The sequence below is a fragment of the Crocodylus siamensis genome, chromosome 13 (assembly GCF_052110815.1).
Source record: "Crocodylus siamensis isolate JL-2025a chromosome 13, ASM5211081v1, whole genome shotgun sequence".
Lineage (NCBI taxonomy): Eukaryota > Metazoa > Chordata > Crocodylia > Crocodylidae > Crocodylus > Crocodylus siamensis.
In genome coordinates, this window is record NC_143407.1 from 11,130,466 (window position 1) to 11,158,347 (window position 27,882).

Sequence of the window (27,882 nt, forward strand, 5' to 3'; positions counted from 1 at the left end):
GTTGACTCTACAAGCAATAAAGAAATGGAATCAGCAGCTTACTTGCAGTGTTTGAGGACGTGAATAAATAGCTTTTGTCACCACACTGGTGGGTGCGAGTCTCAGCCTGCTGTGTCTTCTGGCAGGCACAAAGCTGAAAAAGTCTCCGGGTTGCAGGTTTTATATTAACACAAGTCACATTTCAGCTCCTGTTGGGCACACGCCAGTCTCATGTTTGCATTGTTCTCTGCCAGATCTTGTGAGATTAGCAAGGAGAAGCCCTCTAGGCCAGAGGGCAAAGCTGGTGGATTAAGACTCCACCTTCAAAATTGCAAAAAGCCCTGACAAAACCAACAAGCTAAGTGTCTGCCACCTCATACTACACAGCACATCTAAACTGCAACCAGACAACACCCCAACTGCTTCCTTCTGAAGTCAGACACACACTTCTAGTAAAAGATGTTGGACCAGCTCACAGGACTCAAATCCTGCTGATCCTAGAAGGAATTTAAGTGAGGTAAGGAGAATAGTTGGGGAGGCACTGAGGTCCCAGAAGGGAGGGGAGTCAGGTGTCCAAGAAGAACGGTTGTTCCTTAAGGAGACCATCCTCCAAGCCCAAAGAGAGGTAATCCCAATGTGGATCAAAGAGGGCAAGAGGGCACAAAAGTCCCCATGGCTCACCAAAAGCCTAGATGTCATAGATCTTCAGGTTGGAAGGGGCCTTGGAAGATCATTGAGCCCAGCCCCCTGCCCAAAGAGCAGGAAATCAGCTGGGTTTATAGGATCCCAGCAAGATAAGCATCTAATTTGCTCTTGAAAGTGTTCAATGGGAGGTGCTTGAACCACCTCCGCTGGCAGGCTGTTCCAGACCTTGGGGGCTCAGACAGTAAAGAAATTCTTCCTTATGTCCAACCTGGAACGGTCTCGCAGGAGTTTACGACCGTTCGACCTCGTCATCCCTTGGGGCGCTCTGGTGAACAGACGTTCCCCCAGATCCTGGTGGTCACCCTGATAAACTTGTAGGTGGTCACCAGATCACCCCTGAGCCTGCACATTTCCAGGCTAAAGAGCCCCATGGCTCTCAGCCTGTCGTCATAAGGTCTGTTTTTCTGACCTCTGATCATGCGTGTGGCTCTTCTCTGGACTCCCTCAAGCTTCTCCACATCCTTTTTGAATTGTGGAGCCCAAAACTGGACATGGTACTCCAAAGCATCCAGGAACGTCTCCTAGCAAAAAGGGAGGCACACACCCAATGACAGGGAGGGGCCATCCCCAGGGAGGACTACACTGCGGTTGCTCAGGGCTGCAGCAGGGCAGTCAGGAAGGCCAAGGCAGAGATGGGACTGGGACTAGCTTCCCGGATCAAGGACAACAAGAAGTTCTTTTTTAAATACATAGGGGGTAAAAAGAAGGTACCGGGTAACGTGGGGCCTCTGCAGGACATGCTAGGAAATCCAGTTGTTGCACCAGACAGCAAAGCTAGCCTAACTTATTTAACAATTTCTTTGCCTCCATTTTTCTGAGCAGGGACCAGGTCACCCCCCACCTCTGGGAGCCCTCAGGCCCCAGGGGAGGCACACTTAGGCCAAGGATCAGTGAGGATCTAGTCAAGGAACTTCTGGAGGGACTGGATGCATTTAAATCAGCTGGTCCGGACAATCTCCACCCCTGAGCGCTGAGGGAATTAGTAGTCGTTGCGGGACCCCTGGCACAGCTTTGCAAGCACTCATGGTGCTCTGGGTGTGGTGCCAGAGGACTGGAAAAGGGCCAACGTGGTTCCCATTTTCAAAAAAAGAGGCAGGAAGGAGGACCCAGGAAACTACAGGCCAGTTAGTCTTACCTCAATCCTGGGTAAGCTTTTTGAGAGATTTAGTCAGATAGGTCACTAGCTGGCTAGACGGCCACACCCAGAGAGTGGTAGTGGACAGGTCCTATTCAACCTGGGAGGGATGTAGGCAGTGGGGTCCCCCAGGGCTTGATCCTCAGGCCTGCACTGTTCAACATCTTCATCAGCAACTTAGACAAAGGGCTAAGAAGCACCCTGTTCAAATTTGCAGATGGACATTAAGATGTGGGGAGAAGTAGGCAAGTTAGAGGGGAGGAATAGGCTGCAAAAAAAAAAACGGACCTGGACAGGTTACAGGGGTGGGCAGATGAGAACAGGATGGGATTCAACTGATGAGTGCAAAGTGCTGCACCTGGGGAGGAAGAGCCAGCACCATACCTACAGACTGGGGAACTCCCTTCTCGTCAGTGCAGAGGCAGAAAAGGATCTTGGAGTCATCACTGATGCCAAGATGAACATGGGCCGGCAGTCAGGAAGGCCAACCGCCCCTTGTCGTGCATCCACAGATGCATCTCGAGCAGGTCCAAGGAGGTGATCCTCCCCCTCTATGCGGCACTGGTCAGGCCGCAGCTGGAGTCCTGCGTCCAGTTCTGGGCACCACATTTCAGAAGGGACGTGGACAGCATGGAGAGGGTCCAGAGGCGGCCACTCACATGATCAGGGGACAGCAGGGCAGGCCCTATGAGGAGAGGCTACGGGACCTGAACCTGTTCAGCCTCCACAGGAGAAGGCCGAGGGGGAATCTAGTGGCCATTCACAAGCTAGTCTGGGGGGGGGGGCCCCAGCAGGCACTGGGGGAGTCTCTGTTCCCCCTGAGTACTGCCAGGAGTGACTAGAAATAATGGTCACAAGCTGGCACAGGACAGATTCAAGCTAGATAGCAGGAGACATTACTCCCCTGGAACCAGCTTCCAAGAGAAGTGGTGCTGGCTCCTACCCTGGGGGTCTTTTAAGAGGAGGTTAGATGTACACTTTGCCAGGGGCGTTTGACCCCAGTACTTTCCTGCTCATGCCGGGGGGGGTGGGGGGGTCGGACTTGATGATCTGCTCAGGTCCCGTCCGACCCGACCTGCTATGAATTAGCTCTAGAGGCCAATAGCCCTGCTGCAGGCAGACAGTAATACATTGTCAGCTTGCCTATTTATGCAGTATTAAAGCCTCATGCAATAACGATAGCCTCTCTCAGCACAGTCCCTGTTTTAGGACTCATTCCCTAGCTGCACAAGAGGAATAAACATACACCATCCCATACCTGAAGGGGGTGGGATGCAGTAGTAGCTTCACTGTATATATTGCAGTGAGATCAGTTCCCTTGTGCAGAGCGATGCAAGAACCCAGTGCTGACAGTTTGGCTCAACTGCCATACATTTGTTATGTGCACACTCATTTGAGTCTGAACATGCTGCCAGTATTTGGCTAATTGTTCTTTAAACAAGCTACTTATGCATGGACTTTTTAAATCTATATTCCCAACAACCCCTAAAGCATACACAGGGGAACCAAAACTGCTAAGAACTGTTGGGTCTTACTGACATAACTTCACACAATATAGTTTATTGGCTTGCAGGCATCATCTAGTCTGGAGGTATCCCATTAAACACCAAGCAAGGTAAAAAACATGAGGGAACCAGATTTCTCTTAGTAAGGCTTAGGTTTTAAGTGACATTTTGCAAAGCCCACAGAGGATTTCCCTTATGAGAAGCTAAGCTTACAGCCCTTTCATGAGAAGATCTTTATACACAAGCTAAAAATCCTCAGAATCTCTCTACAAACAAAACCTGAAAACAAGCAGAGTCTACCATTGCCATTTTTGTAGTAAGGGAAAAGAAAAAAAACAAACCAAAACAGACACTTTGGCTTTGTCCTGCAGAAATGCAGCCCTTTAACTCAACTTCAGTCAGCAACCTGGGAAAAGTTAGTTTTCCCCATTTGGGTCATCTACAAAGCCTTTAAGAGAAGACTAGTTCAGCTGTACCCAGCTAAAAAAAAAAAACTTACCTTTTGCAGATTAATAATTTAGAGGTCTGAGGGGTGCTCTGTGTGCTAGGTCTTCAAGGTTGGGCTCATCAGGGTATGGCAGAAAGGTAGTTTGGTCTCAGCTGTGGGCACTGCCTCTTCATCTACAGTGCATGGTTTTCACACTGGAAAGGCACTATGAACTCCTGTGCTCCAAACTACCTAAGCATGACTTAAAGGCAGGTCAGTTCTTGGGCGTGAAGCTTGTCTGAATGAGATTAACCCTTCCAGACCACTACACACTCCAGAGGGAGGTACTCAACAGCATGATTTTATACCCATTGAAAGGGCACAGGGCTACAGTCAGCCCTTTGGTACCTGTACTGGTCAGCTGAAGACTGCAAAAAAGGTAACCTGATGGCAAATGTGCAAACTTTCACAGCCTCTTGTACAAAAGTGCAAGACAATGGCTGGGGTAAGACTGGGTTGTGGTGGCAAGCCTGCCACAAGAAAAAAAAATAAATAAATAAAAACACACCACACAACCACACCCCCCAAGAAACCATACACACACCCCCACTAAACTACTCCTTTCTGCAGCCATTCCTGGAGAGCTTGCAGTACCTAATATCAGACCTAGGCAAAAAAAAGGATATATAGTTGTCAACCTTGTACCACACACAAGCAAGGGAGTGATGGTTCCTCTAAATGCAAAAATTGTTGGCAGAGATCTGACACTAGCTGAGCCTCTCTCTTACACTCATCACGTGCATATCCAAGCTAAGAGAGTATCTAGAGAAGGCAAGGAAGCTACACACATTATCAAAGAAAGATGCTTTGAAGCTATACAATTAAAGCAATATTAAAAAAGCAAGCCAGAAGTGCCACTAAGGTGTGCAGTTCAGGGAAGATCAAGAAGCTATCCTGACCCAGCCTACAAGTGAAGGCCCCAGTCTGTGAAAGCTGTTAAATACAAGAACCACTTCTGGCCTTGATGCACCAGTGTAGCCGTGGCAGGTGACATGCCATTGCCTCTTCTGACATTAACTTCAGTTACACTGTAGACAGCCTGAAGCCAGTTTCCAAGGGGAGTTGGCCATTTAGCGAGATACAGCCACTCTACAGCTTACTGACATTTTTATTGGTAGTAAAAGTCCTTTCAGAGCAAACCTACAAATGCAAGGGTTACTTGTCCACACTGCTGGGGGGGAAGAACAAAGGGGGCTATTCACCAGGGTTGGCACCAACACCACAAGTGGGAGGGAGTCAGTTGAGAGAACAAGAGAGACCCTCTTGTTCTTCCTCCTCCACACAACTATTCCTTCTTGTTGCCCCATTTGGCCATCTTGTTGTTGATAGGAGTCTTCATGAAGCGGTCAGAGCGCATGTAGGCTGCAATCTTCTCCAAGGCCTGGAGGGAAGCAGAGAAAAGCCCTAAGAAAAGAGGCCATTCACAACCTGTTACCCAAGAGACCCTCCTACAACAGAGACTCATGCACAGCTTGAGCACATGAAGACCAGGTGGAGCAGCATCTGCTCCAGGGACCTGGCCAGGAACAGCTCAATTAGTGCTTGGCTAGCAGGGCCCCAAGAGAGGCACAAGTCAAACCTCATGAGGCATTCACTATTCAGCAAGTGAGCAAGGAAAGCTGAGTAGGGTAGACGTTGACCATACAGTCCCTAGAGGAAGCTTTCAGCAGTACAAAGGCCAGCAGTACACCATCTCCGCAGGGCTAGGGAGTGACCAGGACATCCCTATTTGTGGGACTGTTCGAACCTCACTCTGCTCATGACCAGCTTCCTTAAAAATTACCCCTGCATTGGGGAGGCCAAACAGTCCTGGTCCAGATATCTGGATGAGACAAGCTTTTCATTCTTACTCTTTTGCCATGGTGACATATGGTAAACAGTCACTAGGAAGGCCTTTATTTCCCTGCCCATCCTAGCTTCTGCTCACTGTTATAGCAGCCAGTGAGATGCCCAATCCATGAGCCAGACTTTAGGTAGAGACAGAGAACACGCTTACACCAGGGAGCAAAAGCCCTGGTACACCGGACACAGTGGGACAGGTGGCAGCCATAAACAGGCAGAGCGCCATCCAACCCACCAGGCAGGGGGGTGGACTAAAAGCTGTAGAGCTGGGCAGAGAGGCCACAGCTGCAAAGCCCCCCAAAGCATGGGCCCAGGGCAGTTGCCCCAATTTGCCCCCTGCTAGAAATGGCCCTGGGCGGAGAAGAGCTCTGAAGTGGGTCTTCAGAATTCAAGTGCTAGTGATAGGAGACCTCATGACATACCACCAGCTAGGAGCGTCCTGTCCCAGCAGACAGCGACTGGATGTCTCCCCAAAATCTGGAGTGTGAGAAACCAAGAATACTAGGCAAGGGAGCACAAGATTCTGACTCCTGTTTTGACAGCCGTTATCCAATTCCTACAATAGGCCAGCAAAAAGCATACTGGAGACTTGGTCAAGTTTGGAGGGAGCTGATCTCTGGACAAGATGCAGCTACTGCTAAGCAGGATGCGCTGCATTTATTTAGACATGACAGAGGGCAGTTTGGCCGTTTCAGTATGGTCTCTTCCCTACTCATGCTCAAGGAGAAGAAACCACCTGTTATTCAGAAGTGCCTGCTAAAGCATCCAGAGACTACAGTCACAGCAACTCAAGGTTTGTCTTTTGCCCCGGAGACCAGCAAGGTTGTTACCACTTACACAAGGCTATACCAGATGGTCCTTAGCAATCCTATACACTACAGCCAACTGGAAAAAATAAGAGGTCACCCCAGCCCAAGCTCACCTCAAAGCGATCAAGAAAGTCCTTCAGGTTCTTAAACTGATCCAGACACTTGGGCTCAAACATGCGGTTTTGGTCCAGAACATCATACATGAGGAAGTCCACAAAGGTGATCTGGGAAGGAAGACAGACATGACATAAAGCAGTGTTTTGCTTTCCCACGCCTCATACCATCTCCCAATGCCTGTATGAACACGTAGTACCTTCTCCCCAGCAAACCACTTCCTGTCACCCAAGAACTGGGAAAACAGCTTCAGTTTCCCAGGCAGCTGCTCCAAGTACCCAGGCTTCAGTTTCTCCTGCAGAGGGAGATGTAGAAAAAGCTTTAAAAAGAGACTTGTGGGGCAAAAGCTATGTGGATTTAATCCACAACAAGCAATAGCCACTTGCTGATTGTACTTGAATCAAATGCCATCAGAGCAAGGAAAGAGTCAACTGAATATACAGTAAACCAAGCTGTTAGGTTCTCCCCGAGGAGCTAGAAGCAGAATACCAAGTAACTATCGAATTAATTATGAAAGTCTACAATAATGTTGTATTGGAACTATATACATCCCAGAACCCTTCAGGACCTTCCCTTTGCAAACGAACAAGAAACCAGTGAACTCACAAAGTCAGGATTGTAGCAGACCATCACGAGGCTCATACGAAAGTCCATGACTTGGTTCTCCAGCATGTCCACCCTCACCTTCTCTTCCTCCGTCTCACCACCTGGGAGCCAAGACAAAGGAGAGAGAGGGCCCATAAACAGGGTTCCACCAACCATCCAGCCCCTGCCCAGCCAACTGCCCAGCACCACTCACACATGTCATGCTTGCGGGCAACGTAGCGGAGGATAGCGTTGCTCTGGGTCAGCTTGGTCTTGCCATCGATGAGGTAGGGCAGCTGAAAGGGCAGTTGAAGGATGATCAACAAGAGCTCCTCTTACTCCAGTTCCCACCTGCCTCAGCCATTCCCTTTGCATGCAGCCTTTGCTTATGCGAAACATGCCCGTTCTGAGCCTGGGTCTTTGCCCAGCATAAATTCAGAGACCACAACCCAGGAGGATCCACCCATCACCTCCTGCCCCTAACAAAGCTACATACATTTGGGAAGTCCAGTCCCAGCTTCTCCTTCTCATTGATCCACTGGCTTTTATCATAGTCGGGAGCTGGAAGAAGGAGACCACCCACTCATTCTTATTCCTCCATATTGCACTACAAGGCAATGCCTTCCTACCCCAGTTTCTTCTTGGTGCTGAGCAAGTTTGGCTCACTGAAGCTAGAAGGAAAGTAGAGGTACCTGGCACTTTCAAGAGCCAAACTATTGATTTCCGCTACTCCGACCTACAAAATGCTCCTAGTTCTAGAAGGCCAGGTCATGATACAGCCAGAGTGCCACAGGAGTTACATTTTTGTCTGGAGAGCATGCAACATCTCCAGTATGGGATGGAGTTTAAATGCAAGCTACACAGACTTTTGTCTGGTTTTAGATGGAGATAATCCTGCCTTGAGGAAGAGGCTGGACTAAACATCCTTGTAAGGTCTGTTCCAGTTTAAAGCAGAAAGGACTCCCAAGTCTGAATCCTTCCTGGCCAACTCTTGGCCATCTTTCATGGGCAAGCCCTCCCCACCCCCAGATCTCTATGCCATGGAGACACAAGATGCACTGGTCTAAAAGTTCAGATGCCACTTCCAAGACCCAACTAAACTGATGCAAGAAGTTGAGTGTATCTCAACTACTGCTTAAGCTGAATACATTTCAGCTTCTAGGAAGCTTGTGAGCAAGAACCTATACTGCCTTCTGGGCTAGAGGTAGCCCAATCAAAAAACTGGCTCAAAAAGAGAAAAAAGCCAAGGTCTAGCATGGCTTTTATGCCAGATCTGGTATTTCCAGATGCACCATAACTTGGGCACTCAGCCAGTTAACTTTACCAGTTACAGCCTGGTGTAGCTCAGCCTCAGTCAATTAGTAATCAGTTAGCTTGATTTACAAGTCTGGAAACTGATCTGCAAGAGGCTAGGGAGATGCAATCAATACAGCAGTAGTTGGATAGCTCAGGATACAGAAGTCCTACAAGGAACAAAGAGGAAGGCATCCTGCCGGTCTCTGAAGCTGAGACGCCACAGAGCTTCTGGCTCCCTGCTGGCAGCCTATGCCCCTCCGAGCCCCGCAGCACTTGCCTTCCCCACAACTGTACAGCTTGTCTTCATACGCCGTGCCAGTGTATTCAAGCAGCAGCCTGATGGCATGGGCAAGCTGCGGAGAGAAGGCCACAGCAGTGAGTTGATAACACATCTACCAATCCCCAAGTCAGAAGGTTTACTGAACAAGTCCCATCCTGTCCCCGGGTCTGGAAATCCCACTCTCAGCACAAGCAACAGTCTGCTAAACATCTGACTGCTCTTCCAAGAGGCAAGTGCACAAGTTCAGAGCAGGGAGCCATGAAGAAGCACTTATGCCAGGGCCCCAGCACAGAGGGCCATGCCCATCACCTACGCAGTTTGTGCTTCAGAAGCAAGACAGGGCATCAGGAGCCTGAGCGGGGGCAAGCAGGAGCAGCAGCACCACACGGATCTTCACCTCGCTCCAGCCATCCAAACGCCCCGCTGCCAGGCCCTCCAGCGCCCCCCTCAAGGCCCCGCGCAGAAGGCAGCTCGTAGCCTTCGCTACCCCATTACCCCTGCTTTCCAGACACAGGAGCGGGGAAGAAGGGGAAGCAGCGGCCAAACGAGCTCAGGGTGGGCTCTGCGGGTTCCCCGAGGTCCCGCGGAGCTCGGGCTCCCGAGGCGAGAGGCCCGTGCCAGACACGCGACGGGGTCCAAGGCGTGAGGCGGCCGCCCGCCGTAACGCGCACGCGCGGCGGGACCGGATCCCGGCATGCCTCCCGCCAGCGCGCGGCGCTCGCCGCCCCGGGGCTCACGTGGCCTCGCACTCGAGCGGTGAGCCGACGAGACCCAGCCGCCGCGGTGTCTCGCGCACCCGCGCGCAGCTCACGCCTCGGTTTACGACGCCATTAACTGCGACCTGGCCGCACACTGCAGCGAGCACGACGCGAGTCGCTGCTCAATAGTCGTAGCCAAGAGAAGGGCACGGGTCCCGTCCCCGAGGGCTCGCCTCGCCCGCTCACCCCGCGGATGTCCCAGTAGCCGAGCACCGCCGCCATCGCGCTCGCCGCCGCAGCCGAGGAGCGCCGCCCCGGCCCTTTATCCGCGGCGGGGGGGCGGGGGCGGGGCTCGGGGCAGCTGCTCGTGACTGATTTGCTGCGGGTCCCACGCAGCGCCTGGCAGGCCCCGCCCCGCCCGCGGGGGTCCGGGAGCTTCCGGTTCACGTCGCCGCTAGGGCTGGGAGGGACCCCCGCAGCGCGTCCGGCCCGCCCCCGCCCCCGCCCTCAGCCCCGCGCCGCCCCGCGGAGGCAGCTGCGGTCTAAGGATCCCAGCAAGGCGGGCTAGATACCGTACGACCCGCATCGTTCAACATCATCCGCGATGTGGACACCGGGGTCAGGAGCGGACTGGCCAAGTTCACCCATGACGGCAAAGCATCCACGCCTGAAGGCGGCGGGGGATCCCGGCTGACCTGGACAGGCTCAGCAAACGGGCGGGCGAGACCCTGATGGGGTTTAACACGAAAAATGCAAGGGTCTCCCCTGCTTCCGCCCCTCCCGGCAGGGGAGACACCACGATCAATCAGGGGGTTTTCCCAGGGCCCTGCAGCCTCTCCCCGCATTCCGCTCGTGTGGGGCTTCTGGCCCGCTGAGGCGTCCTCCACAGGAGGTCTATATTGAGCAGATTCTTTTTGGTATTGGGTGGTGGAACCGGAGCGTGCTCCATCCACTCCATGCATTGACCTGGTATTACAGTACTTCCAGGACCGGTGCAAAAAAAAAAAAGTCTCCACCCTGGGGGGGGGAACCTGCAGCAGCCTTGTAGGCTCGGCGGGAAGAAAGAGACTTGGGGGTCATCACTGACCACAAGATGAACACGAGCCTGCAATGCGATGCTGTGGCTAGTAAAGCGACCAAAATGCTGGTGTGCATCCATAGATGCTTCTTGAGCAAATCCCGGGACGTCATTCTCCCCCTGTACTCGGCCTTGGTGAGGCCGCAGCTGGAGTACTGCGTCCAGTTTTGGGCTCCACAATTCAAAAAGGATGTGGAGAAGCTTGAGAGAGTGCAGAGGAGAGCCACGCACATGATCAGAGGTCAGGAAAACAGACCTTATGATGACAGGCTGAGAGCCATGGGACTCTTCAGCCTGGAAAAGCGCAGGCTCAGGGGTGAGCTGATGGCCACCTACAAGTTTATCAGGGGTGACCACCAGGATCTGGGGGAACGTTTGTTCACCAGAGCGCCCCAAGGGATGACGAGGTCGAACTGTCACAAACTCCTGCAAGACCGTTTCAGGCTGGACATAAGGAAGAATTTCTTTACTGTCCGAGCCCCCAAGGTCTGGAACAGCCTGCCAGCGGAGGTGGTTCAAGCACCTACATTGAACACCTTCAAGAGTAAATGGGATGCTTATCTTGCTGGGATCCTATGACCCCAGCTGACTTCCTGCCCCTGGGGCAGGGCGCTGGACTCGATGATCTCCCGAGGTCCCTTCCAGCCCTGATGTCTGTGAAATCTAAGATACATATAGATCTATTTGTATCCAAGGCCAAATTACCCCAAACTAATTTGACATCCCGGAGTCCAGAACCAGAAGTGGCAAACATCCTCCACCTGCACCTGGGGCGTCAGATGTTTCCAATTTTATTTTATTTTTAAAGAAGTGCTTCCTGTTCCAAGCCAAATCAACCAAATCAAGTCCAAATCCGTGAGTTGGTCCAGAACCAGATGTAGCCCTGCTACTGACAAACATCCTCCACCCCCACCAGGGGTTTCAGATATTTCCGTCTTTTGGCAGGCATCCTGTGTGCAGGCCCAAGCCCGGAGGCTTGGGGTTTGGATGCCCCCGAGTTTCATCTGCCCTCAGCCCTACAGCCGCGGGAGCAAGCTAGGGAGGAGCCTCCCATTTCCATAAAGTGGGCTTTAAGCCCTAACACCTCAGCAGGTGCTAAACCACACCAGAAGAACAGTTATCCCCACGAACACTTAAGGAGAACTGCCTTCTTGGACCCAGATACCTGGTGTTTCCCTTTCAGATGTTTCCAAAACCTTTCGCAGGCATCCTACTTGCAGGCCCAAGCCCGGAGGCATGGGGTTCAGATGCCCCTGAGTTTTGCTTGCTCTTAGCCATATGGCCCACAGAGCAAGCAAGGGAGGAGACTCCCGTTTCCAGAAAATGGGCTTAAAGCCGCTGCACCTCGGCAGGTACTGAACCAGCCAGGAGAGCAGTTCTCCTGCCAGGCGGTTCAGGAAAACTGCCTTCATGGACACAGATACATGGTATTTCCCCTGCCAGGTTAAGAAGCCGTTACACTTGATCTGAGCCTTCAAGAAGGATCCCAGCAAGGTAGGCATCCAAATCAGCATTCCCTCGAAGCTGCACGGCCATGGGAACGCCCATCCAAATGTTTCTTAAAAGTGTCCAGAGTAACTTCTGGGGGGCAGTCTATTCCAGGCCCTGGGGGCTCAGAGAGTAAAGAAGTTTTTCCTTATGTCCAGCCTAAAATGGTCTTGGAGGAGTTTGTGACCACTGGACCTTGTCATCCTCTGCGTTCCCCAAGATCCTGATGCCCAGCCCTTATGCACTTGTAGGCTGCCTGTGCTTCTCCAGGCTGAGGAGTCCCATGACTCTCAGCCTCTCTTCATAAGGCCTATTGTCTTGCCCTCCGATCATGTGCACAGCTCTCCTCTGGACTCTCTCGAGCTTCTCCACATCCTTCCTGAATTGCGAAGCCCAGAACTGGATGCAGGATTCCAGCTGTGGCCTCACCAAGGCCGAGCAGAGCAGGAAGATGACATCCTGGGTCTTGCTCGACATGCATCGGTAGATGCAAGCCAGAGTTTGGTTTGCTTTGCGTTGCTTTGCTGGCTGCAGTACCGCGTTGGTGGCTCATGTTCACCTTGTGGTCAATCATGACCCTCAAGTCTCTTTTGGTTGTAGTGCTAGTGAGTGTAGCACTGCCGAGCCTTATAAGTGTGATGTGCGGTCCCGGCCTGAGGTGGAGCACCTTGCATTTCTCTGTATTGCAATTCTCCATATTGGTTGGGGATGGGCAAGGTATGTCAGGCCAGAGAGGAGATTTCACAGCCTCCCTATGCCCTGGCCTCATTAGCCTAGCCACATAGTCCAGCTTCTCCTAGTACAGGGGCAGGCGATTATTTCGGGTGGAGGGTTGCTTACTGAGTTTTGGCAAGCCATCGAGGGCTGCATGACAGGCAGCCAGGGCAGATATATATTAATTTTCTAAATTTTTTAGGGGCCCCACAGGCCGGATAAAATGGCCTGGCGGGCCACAACTGGCCTACAGGTCACATTTTGCCCACCCACCCCTGTACTAGTATCTAACCTAAATCTACTTTGCTGCAAATCAGATAGTCTCATCTTTTGTGCACTGAATACAAGAAAATACCAAGAAAATGATTCATCATCATCCCCCTAAAACTGAACACAGTTGTCCTGCTGAGGTCTCGCTAGTGCCATTTTCCTTGCGTCTAACACGCAACACCCTTGTCAACACCTCCCAGGATGTGATCAGCCATTGTTGCCAAATATCACGCTGTGGGCTCACTGCCTGCTTGTGATCCACTCCAACACATCCCAGTCCTCCTCTGTGGTCCTGCCGCCTACCGTTAGGCCCTGTTGCATGTTGTGCATTCAGTCTCTCTCTCAGTGCCTGAAGAAGGGCGTTTGTACCCCAAAGCTTGCAAAGAAAAAGGTTTCCAACTATTTAGTTAGCCTAATAAAAGAGCTCACATTTACCCAAAGAACCTTGTCTGCCTATGTCTTTAGACCAGCAGAGCTACAACCAACACCTCTGGCATATTGCTCAGGTCTTTTATCTCATTGCTTTCAATTCAGACCATCTCAGCATCAAGATCATTTTGAATTCTGATCCCATCTTCCCAAGTCCTCGCACCCTCTCTCCCAGTTTGGTGTCATGTGCAGATGTGGTAAGAGCACTCTCCATTTCATGAATCAAGCAATTAGTGAACATACTGCATTGAACGAGGCCCGGGACAGGCTCACGCAGGACCCCATGTCCTCCCCATTCAACAGTGAGCCCCAATACCTACTCTTTGAAAGGCAGTTTTCAACCAGGTGCTCAGCCACATAATTGTGATCTAGACCGGAGGTGCCAAATATATGGCCACAGGCCAGATCCAGCCCCCAGAGCCAGGCCATCGCATGAGGCAGTGCCTGAAGCTTTCCTCCAGGACCAGAAACATAGCTGACTCAGAAGCAAGGTGAAGCAGCAGTTTTACAGTCATAAGTGATACTGAGGAAATTACTCAGTGCCAAGAGCAGAGGCCAGCTGTGGGCATATGGAGCGTGCGGCTCAGCAGGGGCAGCCAGCCAAAGTACACAGAGATTTCAAAATCAGGACAATCAGCATTGTCGCTCTTTCATACCTGCTGTCATAAGAGATGTCTCCTGTCTTTGTTGTCCCATGGGCCCCTCTGCCTTCAGCTGCCCATAGCCCCCTGTAGCACACCCTACTGACTCTTCCCCCTCCTATCCCACAGTTCACACTCCTGCTTCCTCTCCCAGGTCTTTCTCTACAGCCACATTTAACTGCCCAGTCTTCCACCAGTTCCCACTTCCCTTGGGCTCTGCATACCCCAGGAAACCGGTCAGGCTGGAAGACTCTGTCCAAACCTAGTGGTGACCCCACTTATTCAAAACCCCGCAGCGTTAGCCGTGTGCCCTGCCGGAGAGGCATCAATAGCTGGGGCATGGCGCTCTACTGGGGCCACGTGTCAGCAGCAGGAGGTGAGCGGTGGCTGTGCTATGCGATGGCTGTGGAAGGGATGGCTTCCACAGCTCAGGTAGGAAGAGCAGACCTCACTCCCCCTACACATACCTTTCAATCTACTACCACAGGGGTGTCCAACACCCAGCCCAGGGGCGAGAGTGAGCCTGCAGAGCTGCTCCATCCAGTCTCCCAAGGCACCAGCAGGTCTGGAGGGGGTGTGTGACCTGCTGCCGAATAGGGGGTCACCGAGACCTGCTGGACATGTCCATTAGTGGCAGGAGTGCAAGGAATGGATGTGTTGACACAGCCTTACTTGCCCTATGGCTACTTGGCCTGCCGTTACTTCCTGGCCCTGTAGCCGCCAGACCCCCCTACCTCCACCTCCCACCGCTATCCCCCATCACAGCTGCCTTTGTAGCCACTAGCCCCACAGATCTGTTTAGAAAAAGCCCTGCCGTCTGTATTCAGCCTGGGGCTAGGGTGAGTTTGACAGTCCCAATCTGCCGGATTCCAGACTTGCTGCAGCTGGTTAAGTCCCAGAGGCTGTCTTAACTTGCACCCCGGCTTTACAATGCCCTAAGGGACCATGCCACAGCCCCCCAAGAGCCAGAGCACACTGACCGTGACCAAACCGTGGCCACATCCTTCCAAAGAGGCATGCACACAAAACAGACCTCGTGCTGAGGGACTCTCATAGAGCGGGGCAAAGGGCCCAGAAAGCATCCCAAAACGAGAGCCAGCTTCTCTAACGTACGCCGGGAAACAAGTCTCAGCTTGATCTGCAGAGTCAGGCTGAGCAAAAGAAGAACAGGGCCTGTTACAGCAATGTTGTGACGGCATGGTTGCTGGAACACCTGGCTGGGAATTTCTCCTGCCCGCATATTCGGCTTCGTCACCACAGCCTGAATGATGAAAGGTCTAGGCCAGATCTGGAGACAGATGGAAGCAGCACTGAGGGGCTCAAGTACAAGTTAAGTTTGTCAGCCTGAGAACTGCTGCGAGGCCAAGAGTGGCAGGAACTGAGATGCTCTGGGTCCTCAGCCCTTCCTCTGAGCAGCCTCCCTGCCCGGCATGCTGGCTAGTTCAAGCCCCATGCACTATACAGGGAGTCCCACTCCAGGGTCCAGGCAACACCTAAACCCCCTTGGCTCCAGCACTTAGACCTGAAGGTAAATCTTCCCCTTCCACAGTTTTATTTTACTCTGACTTAACAACCCTGTGCTTCGCAGGCCCACGATGCAATGACAAACATGCAGAGACTAGCATCCCTCCTGCCTAAGTGCAGGGCAGTGAGACTGCTGCACCTGGAAGGACAGGAGACAAAGGGTGTCGGCTAGTCATAACAGCACGCGCCAAATCAGGAAAACGAACGTGCATTCGGTGCATTAATCACATATGGCTCAGCAGAGGAGATAAAGTCGCAGGCTTTGAAACGCCCATTGGGGCTCACCGTTATCACAGGCTGGCTTTGTGTGCATAGGAGCAAGTGCAGCCACAGTGCAGATAAAGGCACTTGCACTGCTGCCAGCCAGGGGAGACCTCAACAAGACAGCAAAGGCTGATGGTTTCAGAGCCAGCGTTTCCCTCCTGTTTGCAGCGGTTCCTTTGAAATAGCAGATTCCCCAGGCTCCATCTCTGCAAGCCCACTCCCATTGCAACATGCAGGGCCTACAAGCACTTGCTCAGCTTGTTCTAAGGGGATGCTGGTGTACATCGCTGCCTGCTGGGCAAAACAGCCTAGCAGTCCCGGACGTCCCTGTTGGAGGGGTCAGACTACAGTCTTCTCCAAGTCTGCCCTCAGCGTCCCAAAGGGAGATGTGGGTGCACTCAACCAGCTTCTCTCACCGTGGCCTGTCTCAGGTTACCGTGGAGTACAGCAGGATTTAATTACCTGCATTAAGCAGTGCCACCAGTGCTTTCTCACGAACCCTCCAGGAACTAGGCAATAAATGGGCTGGGCCTTACCCCCCCTCCCCAAAACCAACTGTTTCCATCACAAAGGCAGCTGAGAGCAACTTTCTACAAGTACCATCCCTACGCTATGATTATCTCCCAGAAACATGAGAGACGTTGTTCTTGGCAGTCACTCCTCAGCTCTGGAACAGCTTTTTGAGGCTTATCAGAGCCCAAGCTTGGACATCTTCCCAAAGTGCCTTAAGTCCTTTTTTATCTGAACCGGCTTTTAGCAAATGGGGTTAAGTTCGGGGTACTGCTTGAGGAGCTCTGAGGAAAGACAGACTCCTTCTCTCCCCCCATGGTGAGCCTTGGGCAAACGTCTCACTGGGACAGAACACCCTTTTTTAACAAAAGGATTCACCTGTCGGGCGCCTTTCCTTGGCTAGTTGATTCTCTTGTGGGATTTTGCAAGGGCAATAGCAGATCCTGGGCTTTATCTGTGGTTATCAACTTGCATTGGGGTGGAGGGAAGCTGTTTGTCTTAAAATCGAGCCTGGAAATACGAGGCTGACTTTTATATGTAGGGTCAATTTATGGTTGGAACAATATGGTCATGTAAACAGTGTTCCGGAATAGCCCAGCAAGGCCTTTCGCACCTCACTAGGAGCTCCTTACTTTGCAAAAGGCTTTCTCTGTCTTTGAAAGTGGCAGACCCTAGCCGATTCAGGGCTGCTTTTGAAGCCTTAAAAGTGTTCACTCCTGGTCGACTTCAGTACTCGCACAGTTAAATCAAGTGCCGTTAGGTTCCAAAGCCGACAGTGGGACTGAAAGACGTTATGTACTTAAGCAACGAATCACTACACAACTAACCAGAACCGGTTATAAAATATAGCTGGCCCTGGCTTCCTTATGCAGCTAAGAGAGAACGATGCACTTATTCAATATGCGCAGAAGTGGAGCGCACTGTCTATTTTCCAGTGTCTAGCTTAGGCAGGAGTGGCAAAGAGCCTTGGCTCTTCAGAGCGCCTGGATCAAGGGCGTGGTAGGATCTCAGCAGCTCTACAAATCAGGCCCTTTTGTCTAGGAGCATTGGGACAGAGGAGAGGTTTGGCAGTGGAATGAGGGTTCAGCAAACACCTCATCAGAGCTCCCTGGACACCCAATGCAGTGGTCCAGCATCTATTTTTAAACAAATGAGGAAAATCACACACAGGGACCCAGTAACAACTGGACAATCATCAAACTGCTTTCATTAGCCAATAGCATGGGAAACTGCATACGAATGGGGCTTACAGCTTTTGGCTATGACTGATTCACTGCTCAGCAACGTTGTGCAGGGCAGAGCGATTCCTGAGATCACAGTGCTCTCCTCGGATGCCCTCTTGTGTCAAGGGGGCTCTTTAGAGCCTGCTGGACTCGAGGTGATCCTACTCCTTTTTGCTGCACCACTGGGCGATCCTCCAGAAAATGGGGGTCTTCATGTAGCGGCCAGAATGCATGTAGGCAGCAATCTTCTCCAGGGCCTGCGGGGAAAGCAGGGCAAGATACATGCACGTGAAGAGGGCAACATCAGCTCCTTACACGCCTCCCATACACAATACCTTAGCTAAATATTTGGCACATGCCTTGGCCAAACACCAACCCAGAAATAATTTCCTATTGGGAACCAAAAGGCTAAAAGCCATGCAGCCAAGTCTTCTCAGGCATGTCCCACAGCCTGGTTCTCCTGGAGGACTAAGAGCCCGATCCAAACTCTGTTGACCAATGACTTCAATAAACTTTCTGTCAGGCCCTCAGCATCTGGTTTTCAGAGAGAGCTCTGAAAACCAGGCTGATCCAGTGAAGAAAAGCAAAAAGCAGGAAGTCCTCCAAATTTGAGCTGCGTGGACCCTCGCGTGCAGGTCTCCAGTGTATGGCCACTGTGCAGGACAATTTGGATGCCATTCATCATGATATAAGTGGCTTTGACAAGACGAAGAAGTGCCAGGGGTTTAGAATGGAAATTCTTCTTAGGGAAAGGAGAACTTGGCAAAAAGGAACATCTGCTGGCCACGCTGCCCGGCTGGAAGCAGCCTGACTCACCCTACAGGTCTGGAGCACGTCATGGGAGAGGCCGGGCTGAGCTCACCTCAAAGCGATCAAGAAAGTCCTTCAGGTTCTTCAACTGGTCCAGGCACTTGGGCTCAAACATGCGGTGCTGATCCAGCACATCGTACATGAGGAAATCAACATAGGTGAGCTGGGAAATACGCAGAGACTCGGATCAGAACCACCAGACTGAAACTTCCCATCACCGGCCTCTCCACTGGCACAACAGCACCACTAGTCCCCCCTGGGCAATATGGCAAACGCACCTTCTCCCCAGCAAACCACTTCCTGTCCCCCAGAAACTGGGAGAACAGCTTCAGCTTCCCAGGCAGTTGCTCCAAGTACTCCGGCTTCAGTTTCTCCTGCAAAGAGACAAAGGAAAAAAATAGGCCAGAGAACTGTGCATCGCACATATGCGATCTTCTACCCTTTCCCTCAATAGAGCAGTGGGGAGCTCTAACTTTCCTGTGAGGCTCCAGGCAGTGATAACAGTAATTAGTCTCAACCTTCAGACCATAATCGGATTGTTTAGAGCAGTGGCAGCCAACATTTTGGCAGGCATGCTACAAGCTAGCCCTGCACCCTCCCTGCATGCCACCCCCCCATCCCCCCGCTCTGCTTTCTGTTCCCTGCCCAATCTGCCACTGCTCTGCCTGTTTCCTCCCCAGTCTGTGGTGTGACACACACAGGCCACACGTGCCACTTGTGGCATGCAAGCCACATGTTGGCCACCCCTGATCTACAGGAGCCGGGAAGGAACCTCTTCCTGCGGCCACTTCCCCCTGCTCAGCACTGGGTAAACTGTCTTGTGCATGATAGGAACCACTCCTCTTCTTGTGCAGGAACAGGGGGGTGGTGTGTGTGTGTGTGTGTGTGTGTGTGTGTGCGCGCGCGCGCGTGTGTGTGTGTGCGCGTGCATGTGCACGCACACATATACATATACATACATATACATATATCCAGCAGTGCATTCCTGGATTTCAAAAAATTAAGTCTAACCACTGCCAGAGACCATGCGCTCTTGGGACAAACAATGGCACAGATGTGGAGGTCCTACGTTCTTTGATAAGATAACTAGTTAGGTGACTGAAGGGAATGCAGTGGGCATAATACACCTGGACTTTAGCAGGTTTTTAATATGGTCCCACAAGGCACTCTCAGAAGTAAGCTGGAGAAATGTGGGCTAGATGGAATTCCTATTAGGTGGATATGGATATGTCATTGGTTGAATAACTACAAGCCAACAATCATTATACATAACCTACATCAGAACAGCAGGAGGGTTTGGCTGGGCTTCCCTAGGGGGTGCCTTAGAGACATCTCCGATACCCCAGCTTTGACCCACACCCCAAGGTGAAGCAGAGCTGAACTCACAAAGTCAGGGCTGTAGCAGACCTTTGCAAAGCCCATGCGGAAATCCATCACCTGGTTCTCCACCATGTCCACTCTGATCATCTCCTCTTCTCTCTCACCACCTGGGAATCAGAAGACACACAGAGATAGAGAGAGCCCCCACTCCTGGCACTGAGCACAAAATCCTGCCTAGCAATCTGGCGCCCCCGGCAATACTCACACATGTTGTGCTTGCGGGCAATATAGCGGAGGATGGCATTGCTCTGCGTGAGCTTGGTCTTGCCATCAATGAGATAGGGCAGCTGGGAGGGCAGAGAGAGGGAAGGTCAGGCAACGAGTTATCAGGGCAAAAGCAACACCCCAAGCCGAAACACCCTTCCCCTCCCGCAGGCACACACCCTGCTACCTACTACCTACGTTTGGGAAATCCAGCCCCAGGTTCTGCTTCTCATTAGTCCACTGGCTTGTGTCATATTCAGGAGCTGGAGGTATAAAGCAGGCAAATGCAACAGCATGAAGAGGTGTCCACCTCTTCCCCCACTGCATAGCCCCCAACCTTCATCTATGCACCCCTAGCCACCAACCCCTGCCCCAGCCAGCTACCGTGCCTCTCACCACACGCTACCCTGTGCCCCACCTCATGCTCTCCCATGCCCACTGCAGCCCTTCTCCACCCCCAGCCCTTGTGTTACCCATGGATTCCACGGGGAGCCACTGTCCAGCTTTCCAGAAGAGACTAAACTTTGCTGATACACTAAACTGAAGGAGAGGGATGTAACCAGGAGCCCACTCTATCTACCAGCTGCTTGGAGGCCTTCCATCTCACCAATGCCCACAGCCAGCTCCATCCAACCAGCTTGCTCACATGAGTACGAGCCTCTTAAAGGACCGATATCTTTATGCTACCCACCTACTACAGTCTTCTTCCCATGCCAGTCTACCCACTGCATCTTCCTCCACGCCCATCATCACACTTTCTGCACCCCAGTTGCCTCTGCTTGTTGCTTTCCCTCACCCCCCATAGCTGCTGGAAGCAGAATGGGACCTTGAGTTTTTCTTCAGTGCAAAACTTGTCTGCTTGCCTCTCCCCTCACCTGAAGGGGGAATGCCCAGGCCCATCTCAGCTCTATCCAGCAGGGCTCCATGGCCCTGGTGAGCACAAGGTGGAGGTGGCATCAGAGAGCTAAAACGCATCATAGAAAATGAAGGTTGGAAGGGACATCAGGAGGTCATCTAGTCCAACCCCCTGCTCAAAGCAGGACCAGCCCCAGCTACAGCATTTCAGCCAAGGCTTTGTCTAGCCAGGCCTTCAAAACCTCCAAGGATGGAGATTCCACCATCTCTCTGGGTAACCTGTCCCGGTGCTTTACTACGCTTCTGGTGAGAAAGTTTTTCCTAGTCTTTAACCTCAACTTCCCTTGCTGCAACTTGAGCCCATTGCTCCATGTTCTCTCATCTGCCACCACTGAGAACAGTCCAGCTCTGTCCTCTTTGCAACCCCCCCTGCAGGTAGCTAAAGGCTGCTATCAAATCCTCCTCGGTCTTCTTTTCTGCAAACTAAATCAGCCCAGCTCCCTCAGCCTCTTCCCATAAGTCATGTGCCCCAGTCCCCTAATCATTTTCATTGCTCTCCACTGAACTCTTTCCAACTTGTCCACATCCTTTCTGTAGTGGGGGCCTAAAACGGGACACAGTACTCCAGGTGTGGCCTGAGCACTGCTGAATAGAGGGGAAGAGTCACATCCCTCGATCTGCTGGCAATGCTCCTATTAATGTAGCCCGGCATGCCGTTAACCTTCTTGGCAACAGAGGCACACTGTTGACTCACATTTGGCTTACGGTAACCCCCAGGTCCTTTGCTGCAGTCAGCCCCCAGCCTGCACGGGTGCATGGGATTCTTCTGTCCAAAGTGCAGGACTTTGCACTTGTCCTTGTTGAGCCTCACGACATTTCTTTTGATTTAGTCCTCCAATTTCTGTAGGTCTCTCTGAATCCTAGCCCCACCCTCCAGCATAGCTACTACTTGAGAAGAGACATTGTGGGACCCCAGCATAGCCTGCGACATAGGCGCAGGTCCAGGCAAAACAACTGCGCTCAGGAAGACTGCAAGAGAGTAGAAGAGCTGCTCAGGCTCTGGGCTGCTCATGCCCGTCGGTAAAGCACCCTGTGCTGCCCACCTGGGACCTTGATGACATGGGAAGTAAATGCAGCGTGGGAGCTTCAAGGGGCAGCGGCGGGTACTTGGGGCAGATCCTATTTGCCTTCTTGTGCTTATATGCCAACGACACAGCTTGTACCTGCTGCGTTTGGCACTTGCGTGCGGTTTGCGATCCAGCGCGAGCGGGCTGCACATGCTCCAGCCGGGCAACTGCGCAGGGAACAGAATTGCCCCAGCACAGCAGAAGGCAAGAGCCGTGATTTTATTCAGCTGGGACTTGTTCGTGTTGGACAAGAGGAGGACAATGACAGCCCGCCCCCTTCTAGCCCAATCCCCTGGTGGTCAGAGCCCTAGCCAGGGAGCAGGGGACCCCGATTTCAGCCCCCACCCAACCAAAGCAGGGTTGAACTTTTATCTTCTGCTCCCCAGCACAGCAGCTTTAACCAGGACCGGCAGCTTTTTATTAACCAGAGCCCTCTCCAGCCCTCCCCTAGGAGCTGAGTCACTGCACTTCGCATTTTAATAGTCTCTGGCTACAGCACTGGGAAAGTTTCTGCCCCACTCCGAACAAAGGCCGCTCCCCTGCTATCGCAGCTCTGTCCCAGCAATCAGCACAGATTAGACTATTCCAATGCCACCCCCTGGAGGCCTGGGGACAGGCAGGGCCGTGCTCCCAAGCCCCGTCACTGCATTGCTCTCTCCAATACAGGCTCATCCTTTTCCAGGGGCATGTGGTCAGTTAAAGCAAAGTTCTGGGCCCTAGGACTCCCGGGTACCACTCTCCAACTCTGTCACTGACTTGGTGGGGCTTTATCTTGGCTGCAAAAGCAGCAAGCATTTAGCTGGCCATAGCCACCTCTAGGTATAAGCCTGGTGAAATGAGGCACTGGGCTGTTTTCCCCAATTGTAGCCAATCAAGACCTAGCCTTGTCACTGCTAGGATTTTTTGGGGGGGTGAAGGGGAGGGGGGGACAAACGCATCCACTCAAGTGCTCTCCAGCACATTCACCTCACCTATCAAGGCCCCTCTGCCTCAGGGGTTTCTTCCCCTCCCAAAGGTTTCATGACATTAAAAAAAGGACCTGGTTGAGCAAACACAACCTCTGTGTCCCTGAACGCAAAGTCAACCCTGGCTGCCCTTCACCTCGTCCACTCGCGCAAGAAGGTTGTGCCTCCAAAATACCCTGGGAAAGCGTGAGCGTAATTTAATCAGGATCCTGCGGAGAGCAGCATGAAGACATTGCAGTGAAGGATTTGGTGCCCAACTGCAACCTGATCCTCCCTCCCCAGCACACATTAATCCAGCTGAACTTCTCGGAGACAATGCCTTCCTTTGATAGCTGGTTTTCCTTGTCTCCCACTGAAACAAAGAGCAACAAATACGTCCTGCCCTTCAGAAACCAGCAATCGACTTTAGAAATACCTGACACGTGATGGGGACAGATCCCAGCCAGCCAGAGGAGCCATGGCAAGGAGAGTTGGGGGGCCTCTGCGGCCACCCAGGAGCTGACCTACCCATCACTCTCACTGGATCCACGCAGGGTCTTGGCTCATAGTCAGGCCCTAACAGCAGCTGAGGAGACCAGCTCATGGTGCAAACATTGCTTTGCTGTAACTGAAGGCCAAGGGGACCTCTGCAATGCACTGCAAAAGGGGTGGGGGGCTCTTGTTAACAGCATCTAGAAAGCAAGTAGCCCTGGCCTCAAGGACACACACAACATGACCTTGAAGGAGGAGCGAATTAGGGCGGGAAGGAGAAGATGGGCTCTGACACCGCATCTCCTCCAGCCCCTGGTATGTGCGCACGCACACATACGCACACATGCACACACACACACCCCCCACGTATCCACCATCTTGAGGACTAACTACACCCCAGGGAATTATGCACAGAAAAACTCAAAATTATGCACAATTAATTACTATTTGAACCTTCTTTAGAAATATATGCAGGAACTTTGTATGGTTGGGGGGGGGTAGGGATTTGTGAAGGTGTTGAGGGGTGTGGGTGTATGTGGGGGATGTGGATGGGTGTGGGGTGTGGGTGGGGCAGTGAGACGGGGTGTGCGAGTGTAGGGTTTATAGGTGGTTGTGGCCCCCCCGCCCCCATTACACATCCCCTCTCCCATAGTGCACAGCCCCGCTGCCAGCGGCTCCACGGCAGCAGGCCCTGGGGTGCTCATAGCCATGGGAGGCAGAGGCCCTGGCAGCGCACACCTCTGGTTGAGTCCCATGCCTCCATGTGCAGTTTCCCACTGGACTGCTGGAAGCCCACATGGAGGCACGGAGCCGGCTGGACCAGCCTGATGGCGTGTGGACCGGGAGCCATGCACCATCAGGCCAGGCAGGCTCAGTGCTGCCACGTGGGGCTTCCAGCACTCCAGCAGGTAGCCACATGTGGAGGCAAGCAGGAGTCCACCCAGCCTGATGGTGCATGGCTCTATACCTCCGTGTGCAGCTTCCTGCCCAGCCCAATGATGCACATCTCCCAATCCATGTGTCATCGGGCCAGGCCAGGCCTGCATATGGGGCTTCCAGTACTCCAACAGGACACTGCACATAGAGGCACAGTCATGTTGCCATCAGGCAAGGCGGGGTCCTGCTTGCCTCCACATGCAGCTTCCTGCTGGAGTGCTGGAAGCCCCACGTAGAGGCACTGACCCGGCCAGCCCAGCCTGATGGTGTGTGGCCCATGCCCACCCAAAAACCCCACGCCCACCCCCACTCCTTCCCGCAGACAGAAGCTCCCCTCTCTGCCTACCCAGCTGTCCGGTCACCCTGCTCTGTGCCTCCACATCATAGAGGCAGAGGCGCAGAGCCTGCCATAGTTAAATTATGCAAAGTTACACAATTATGTGCGGTCATGCCTATTAAGCACAAAATTGCACAGGCACATAATTGCATAATTCCCCAGGACATATCTAACAACAGCCAGAGCTTCGCTGTCCTCTTGTCACAGTCAGCAGGCAGTGAGGGGGGAGCCCCAGAGGAGCGGGTGGTCAGGCACATCCCCTCCACCTCATGGCACTCGCAGGCCAGTTCTCGCCCCCATCCCCCAGCGAGGCAGCACAAGGCAGCCTCTAGCCCAGACAGAGATGCTGAAACGTAAGTCCTCCCCTTTCGCCTGGGGAGAGTAAACACAGCTAATGTTTCAGCCTGTTTAACCACTTCCTCCCCTCGCGCAGGAAACCTGACCTAGTTTGTCCCTGGGACGGCTGCCATTCTGCTCCCGATTCCTACAGGGAAGAGCCGGGCCCGCAGGGCCAACTTGCCTGCAGTTTCCAGCAGCAATCAGGGCTGATTCAAGCTCAGTGCCTCTGCTGACTTCACTAGGGCCTGACCTAAAGAGACTGTCACTCCGCTCCCAGCTCCACACAGTGCAAGACCCAGGCACTCGTTTTGATTTCCTATCGAGCTTGAAGTGCCAAATGGTGGGTCCCCATGCCCAGCATTAAGCAGCTCTGGAGCACCAGTCCCTTGTTCCAATACCACATCTGCAGGCTCGCTACTCCAGCACATTGGCACAAGCCCTCCCCTCCCCTGCACTGATCCTGGTCCCTTTCTTGCTTGCTAGTGCCCAGTACCCATCTCACACCTGGCAGGAGGGTGCAGCTTCTCCAGCCCTTACCTTCTCCGCAGCTGTACTGTTTGTCCTCGTATGGGGTGCCCGTGTACTCCAGCAACATTCGGATGGAGTGGGCCAGCTGCAGGGGGGAACGGGAGAGAGTTGGACACTGCAGGTGCCTTGCAGTGGCATGTCTGCCCTTTGAGGAAGACCACACAGCCTGCCCCACTCCAAAGAGGCAGAGACGCCAAGCCCTTGGGCCCACGCTCCCAGGCGCATAGCACACATGCCAACACTTTGCTGCGGGGCAGGGTGGCTCTGCGGCATCAGCAGGGTTAGAAGCTGCCTCATGGGGAGCCCTGACCCAGGGCTGCCACCACTGAGACTGCTGGACAGATAAGGCAAGAAGGCAGTGGGATCCCCGACACGTGCCATAGCAATAGGGGGATTTAAAGACAAGAGTCAATGGAAAGCCTGGCTGGGAGGGCGTTGAAGGGGCTCCTATTGCTGAGGCAAAGGGGGCACAGGGAGGACTCTGCTCTGCGGTGGGACAGCCCCTGTGGGTTGAGACCCTGCCCCCGCCAGTCCTCCCCCGCGAGCCTGTGGGCAGGGGCACCTCCAGGGTCTGGTGGGAGCGGGAAAGGGAGGCCAGGCAAGGGGGCTCCAGGAGAAAGAGGGCTGTCACCCCCCCCACACGGAGGTTGCCTGCTGTCCTCCCAGCACTCACCCCACGGATGTCCCAGTAGCCTAAGATGACTCCCATGCTGTGCTCCAGGCTGCCTTCCCCAGGACTGCGGGTCCTGCAGCAGCTGGCTTTGCTTTTCAGCCTTGCCAAACTTGTTTTGGAGAGGCAGGCCAGGCGAGGGGGTGGATCCGGACCCTCCCTCCTCCTGCATTGCCCTGTGGGAGCGCAGCTGCATTCCTGACTGTGCAGCCCCACGAGCACTTGAACCTTGCCCTTGTTCTCCCCGTCCTGAACAACCTCTGCAGGCGGGAAGGGAACCGTGCTTCCTGGGCACTGGCCCGGACCCAGCTCACCCCTGTGCCAGCTGCTGCTCGCAGGCGAAGGGAATCGGAGTGGCCCTTGGGGAGGGCACAGGGCTTAATTTGGGGCACAGCTGCCAAAAAGTTTTTTGCACTGCTCCAGCCAACCTGTGGACCTCTTCCGGAGCAGCGCTGAGCTGAGGGACTTGGTCTTCCCTGTCCCATTAGATGCACTGATGCCTGTCCCCTCCCCGATCCGCCACACGCCCCACACAGAGGCTGCAGTGCCACTCGTGGCACCCGTGTCACAGCCCTCCCCCCACCTTACAACCACCTGGTCATGTGCATGCCAGTTACCTACATGCACCGACACGTGACCGTACTGCCTGCAACAATGCCGGGGCAGTGCAGGGGACGCGGCTCTCCAAGGGCTGCAGTTAGAAGTTGAGGAAAAGAGGGGAGCTGCTCAGTTCTGGGGCCACTGACCCCACGACACTAACAGGACTTGGCTAGGTTTGCAGCACCGTTGTTGCCCTGCTCTCAGACCAGAAGCTCCCCCCTCTCTGGGTTGCTACTAGCCCAGCTCTGGCCAGGCTGCGTAATTAATGAGTATCGTTCCTAATGAGCACAGATAAGTGTGTGCCCCTGGCAAGTTCGCAGCACTGTTTCAGTCCCAAGGCTGCACACACAAATGCACTGTACATCCACCCTGCACTGGCACCGGTGACAGATGCTGCTAATCTCTGCTACCCTCCGCCCTTTGCTGCTGCTTTCAGCGGTTGACAGACTTGAGCTGGTGTCCCATCCTCCCTGCTAAGGTGCTTTTTAGGACATCCTGCGGGCAACCTTGCTTGCTCATGCCAGTGGGTTTCCACGTGGTGACTTGAGCAGGGAGTCTGCGTGGCAGCGCCCAGAATGCCGGCTCCAAGCCTGGCCAGTGCTGCCTCCTGGTTCGGGTGACACCAAGATGCTGGCTGGCGCTTTCTTCCTCAATGCTGAAGTCTTTCCATCCAATGCACAATCTCAGGGGGATGTGCGGACAGGGAAGGGGTCCCAGAAGACCGGGAGTCAAGGCCACGGAGGGAGGAGAGCAGAGGCAGTAGCTCTGGTCCCAGGGATCAAAGTTCTGTTTCTGTCTCTGCCAAAGACCTTCCTATGGGATACTGGGCCCTGCTTTCCATCCGGCCCAAGTAGCAATAACACATCCTTGCACTGCAGGGGGTGTTGCAAGGCCAACTCCATAACCAACTGCACACTTACCTGCCAGGAGGGTAGAGGCCACTTAGATGCCCAGACAGCTGTAGCTGGAGGACAGCATTGAAGCACCTCGTATTTGCCTTTCAAAGACAGTGGTGAGAAGACGCTGCTGCCCCTGGGAAGGGGTCTGCTAAAGCAGACGTGCACCCCACCCCACGCCTGAATAA

At 53.3% G+C, this 27,882-nt stretch overlaps 2 protein-coding genes and 1 pseudogene across 2 annotated transcripts; 1 reads left to right on the top strand and 2 right to left on the bottom strand.

The window, feature by feature from the left end:
- Window positions 1-4,901: 4,901 nt before the first annotated feature.
- On the bottom strand, window positions 4,902-9,834 carry LOC149853906 (glutathione S-transferase Mu 3-like). The gene is made up of 8 exons (XM_090025298.1): window positions 9,682-9,834; window positions 8,735-8,810; window positions 7,658-7,722; window positions 7,376-7,457; window positions 7,183-7,283; window positions 6,776-6,871; window positions 6,576-6,686; window positions 4,902-5,192 (listed from the first exon to the last, which is right to left on the bottom strand). The coding sequence occupies exons 1-8, from the start codon at window positions 9,715-9,717 to the stop codon at window positions 5,097-5,099; spliced, it is 663 nt and encodes a 220-aa protein (XP_089881424.1). The 5' UTR covers window positions 9,718-9,834; the 3' UTR covers window positions 4,902-5,096.
- A 512-nt stretch (window positions 9,835-10,346) lies between these two features.
- Window positions 10,347-10,431, top strand: LOC149853907 (U2 spliceosomal RNA; annotated as a pseudogene).
- A 7,104-nt stretch (window positions 10,432-17,535) lies between these two features.
- LOC149853908 (glutathione S-transferase Mu 1-like) lies at window positions 17,536-26,356 on the bottom strand. Its single transcript, XM_090025959.1, has 8 exons — window positions 26,202-26,356; window positions 25,538-25,613; window positions 20,169-20,233; window positions 19,972-20,053; window positions 19,773-19,873; window positions 18,665-18,760; window positions 18,439-18,549; window positions 17,536-17,833 (listed from the first exon to the last, which is right to left on the bottom strand). The coding sequence occupies exons 1-8, from the start codon at window positions 26,235-26,237 to the stop codon at window positions 17,738-17,740; spliced, it is 663 nt and encodes a 220-aa protein (XP_089882085.1). The 5' UTR covers window positions 26,238-26,356; the 3' UTR covers window positions 17,536-17,737.
- Window positions 26,357-27,882: the final 1,526 nt, after the last annotated feature.

Excerpts from the sequence above, each read along its gene's own strand:
- LOC149853908 (XM_090025959.1), bottom strand. The coding sequence starts at position 26,237 with ATGGGAGTCATCTTAGGCTACTGGGACATCCGTGGG. Across the intron at positions 25,614-26,201 it reads GCTACTGGGACATCCGTGGG|CTGGCCCACTCCATCCGAAT; the intron begins GTGAGTGCTGGG and ends TCCCCCCTGCAG. Across the intron at positions 18,761-19,772 it reads TCTGCTACAGCCCTGACTTT|GAGAAACTGAAGCCGGAGTA; the intron begins GTGAGTTCAGCT and ends GTCTCTTTGCAG.
- LOC149853906 (XM_090025298.1), bottom strand. The coding sequence starts at position 9,717 with ATGGCGGCGGTGCTCGGCTACTGGGACATCCGCGGG. Across the intron at positions 7,723-8,734 it reads GCTGTACAGTTGTGGGGAAG|CTCCCGACTATGATAAAAGC; the intron begins GCAAGTGCTGCG and ends TCCTTCTTCCAG. Across the intron at positions 7,284-7,375 it reads TGCCCGCAAGCATGACATGT|GTGGTGAGACGGAGGAAGAG; the intron begins GTGAGTGGTGCT and ends CTTGGCTCCCAG.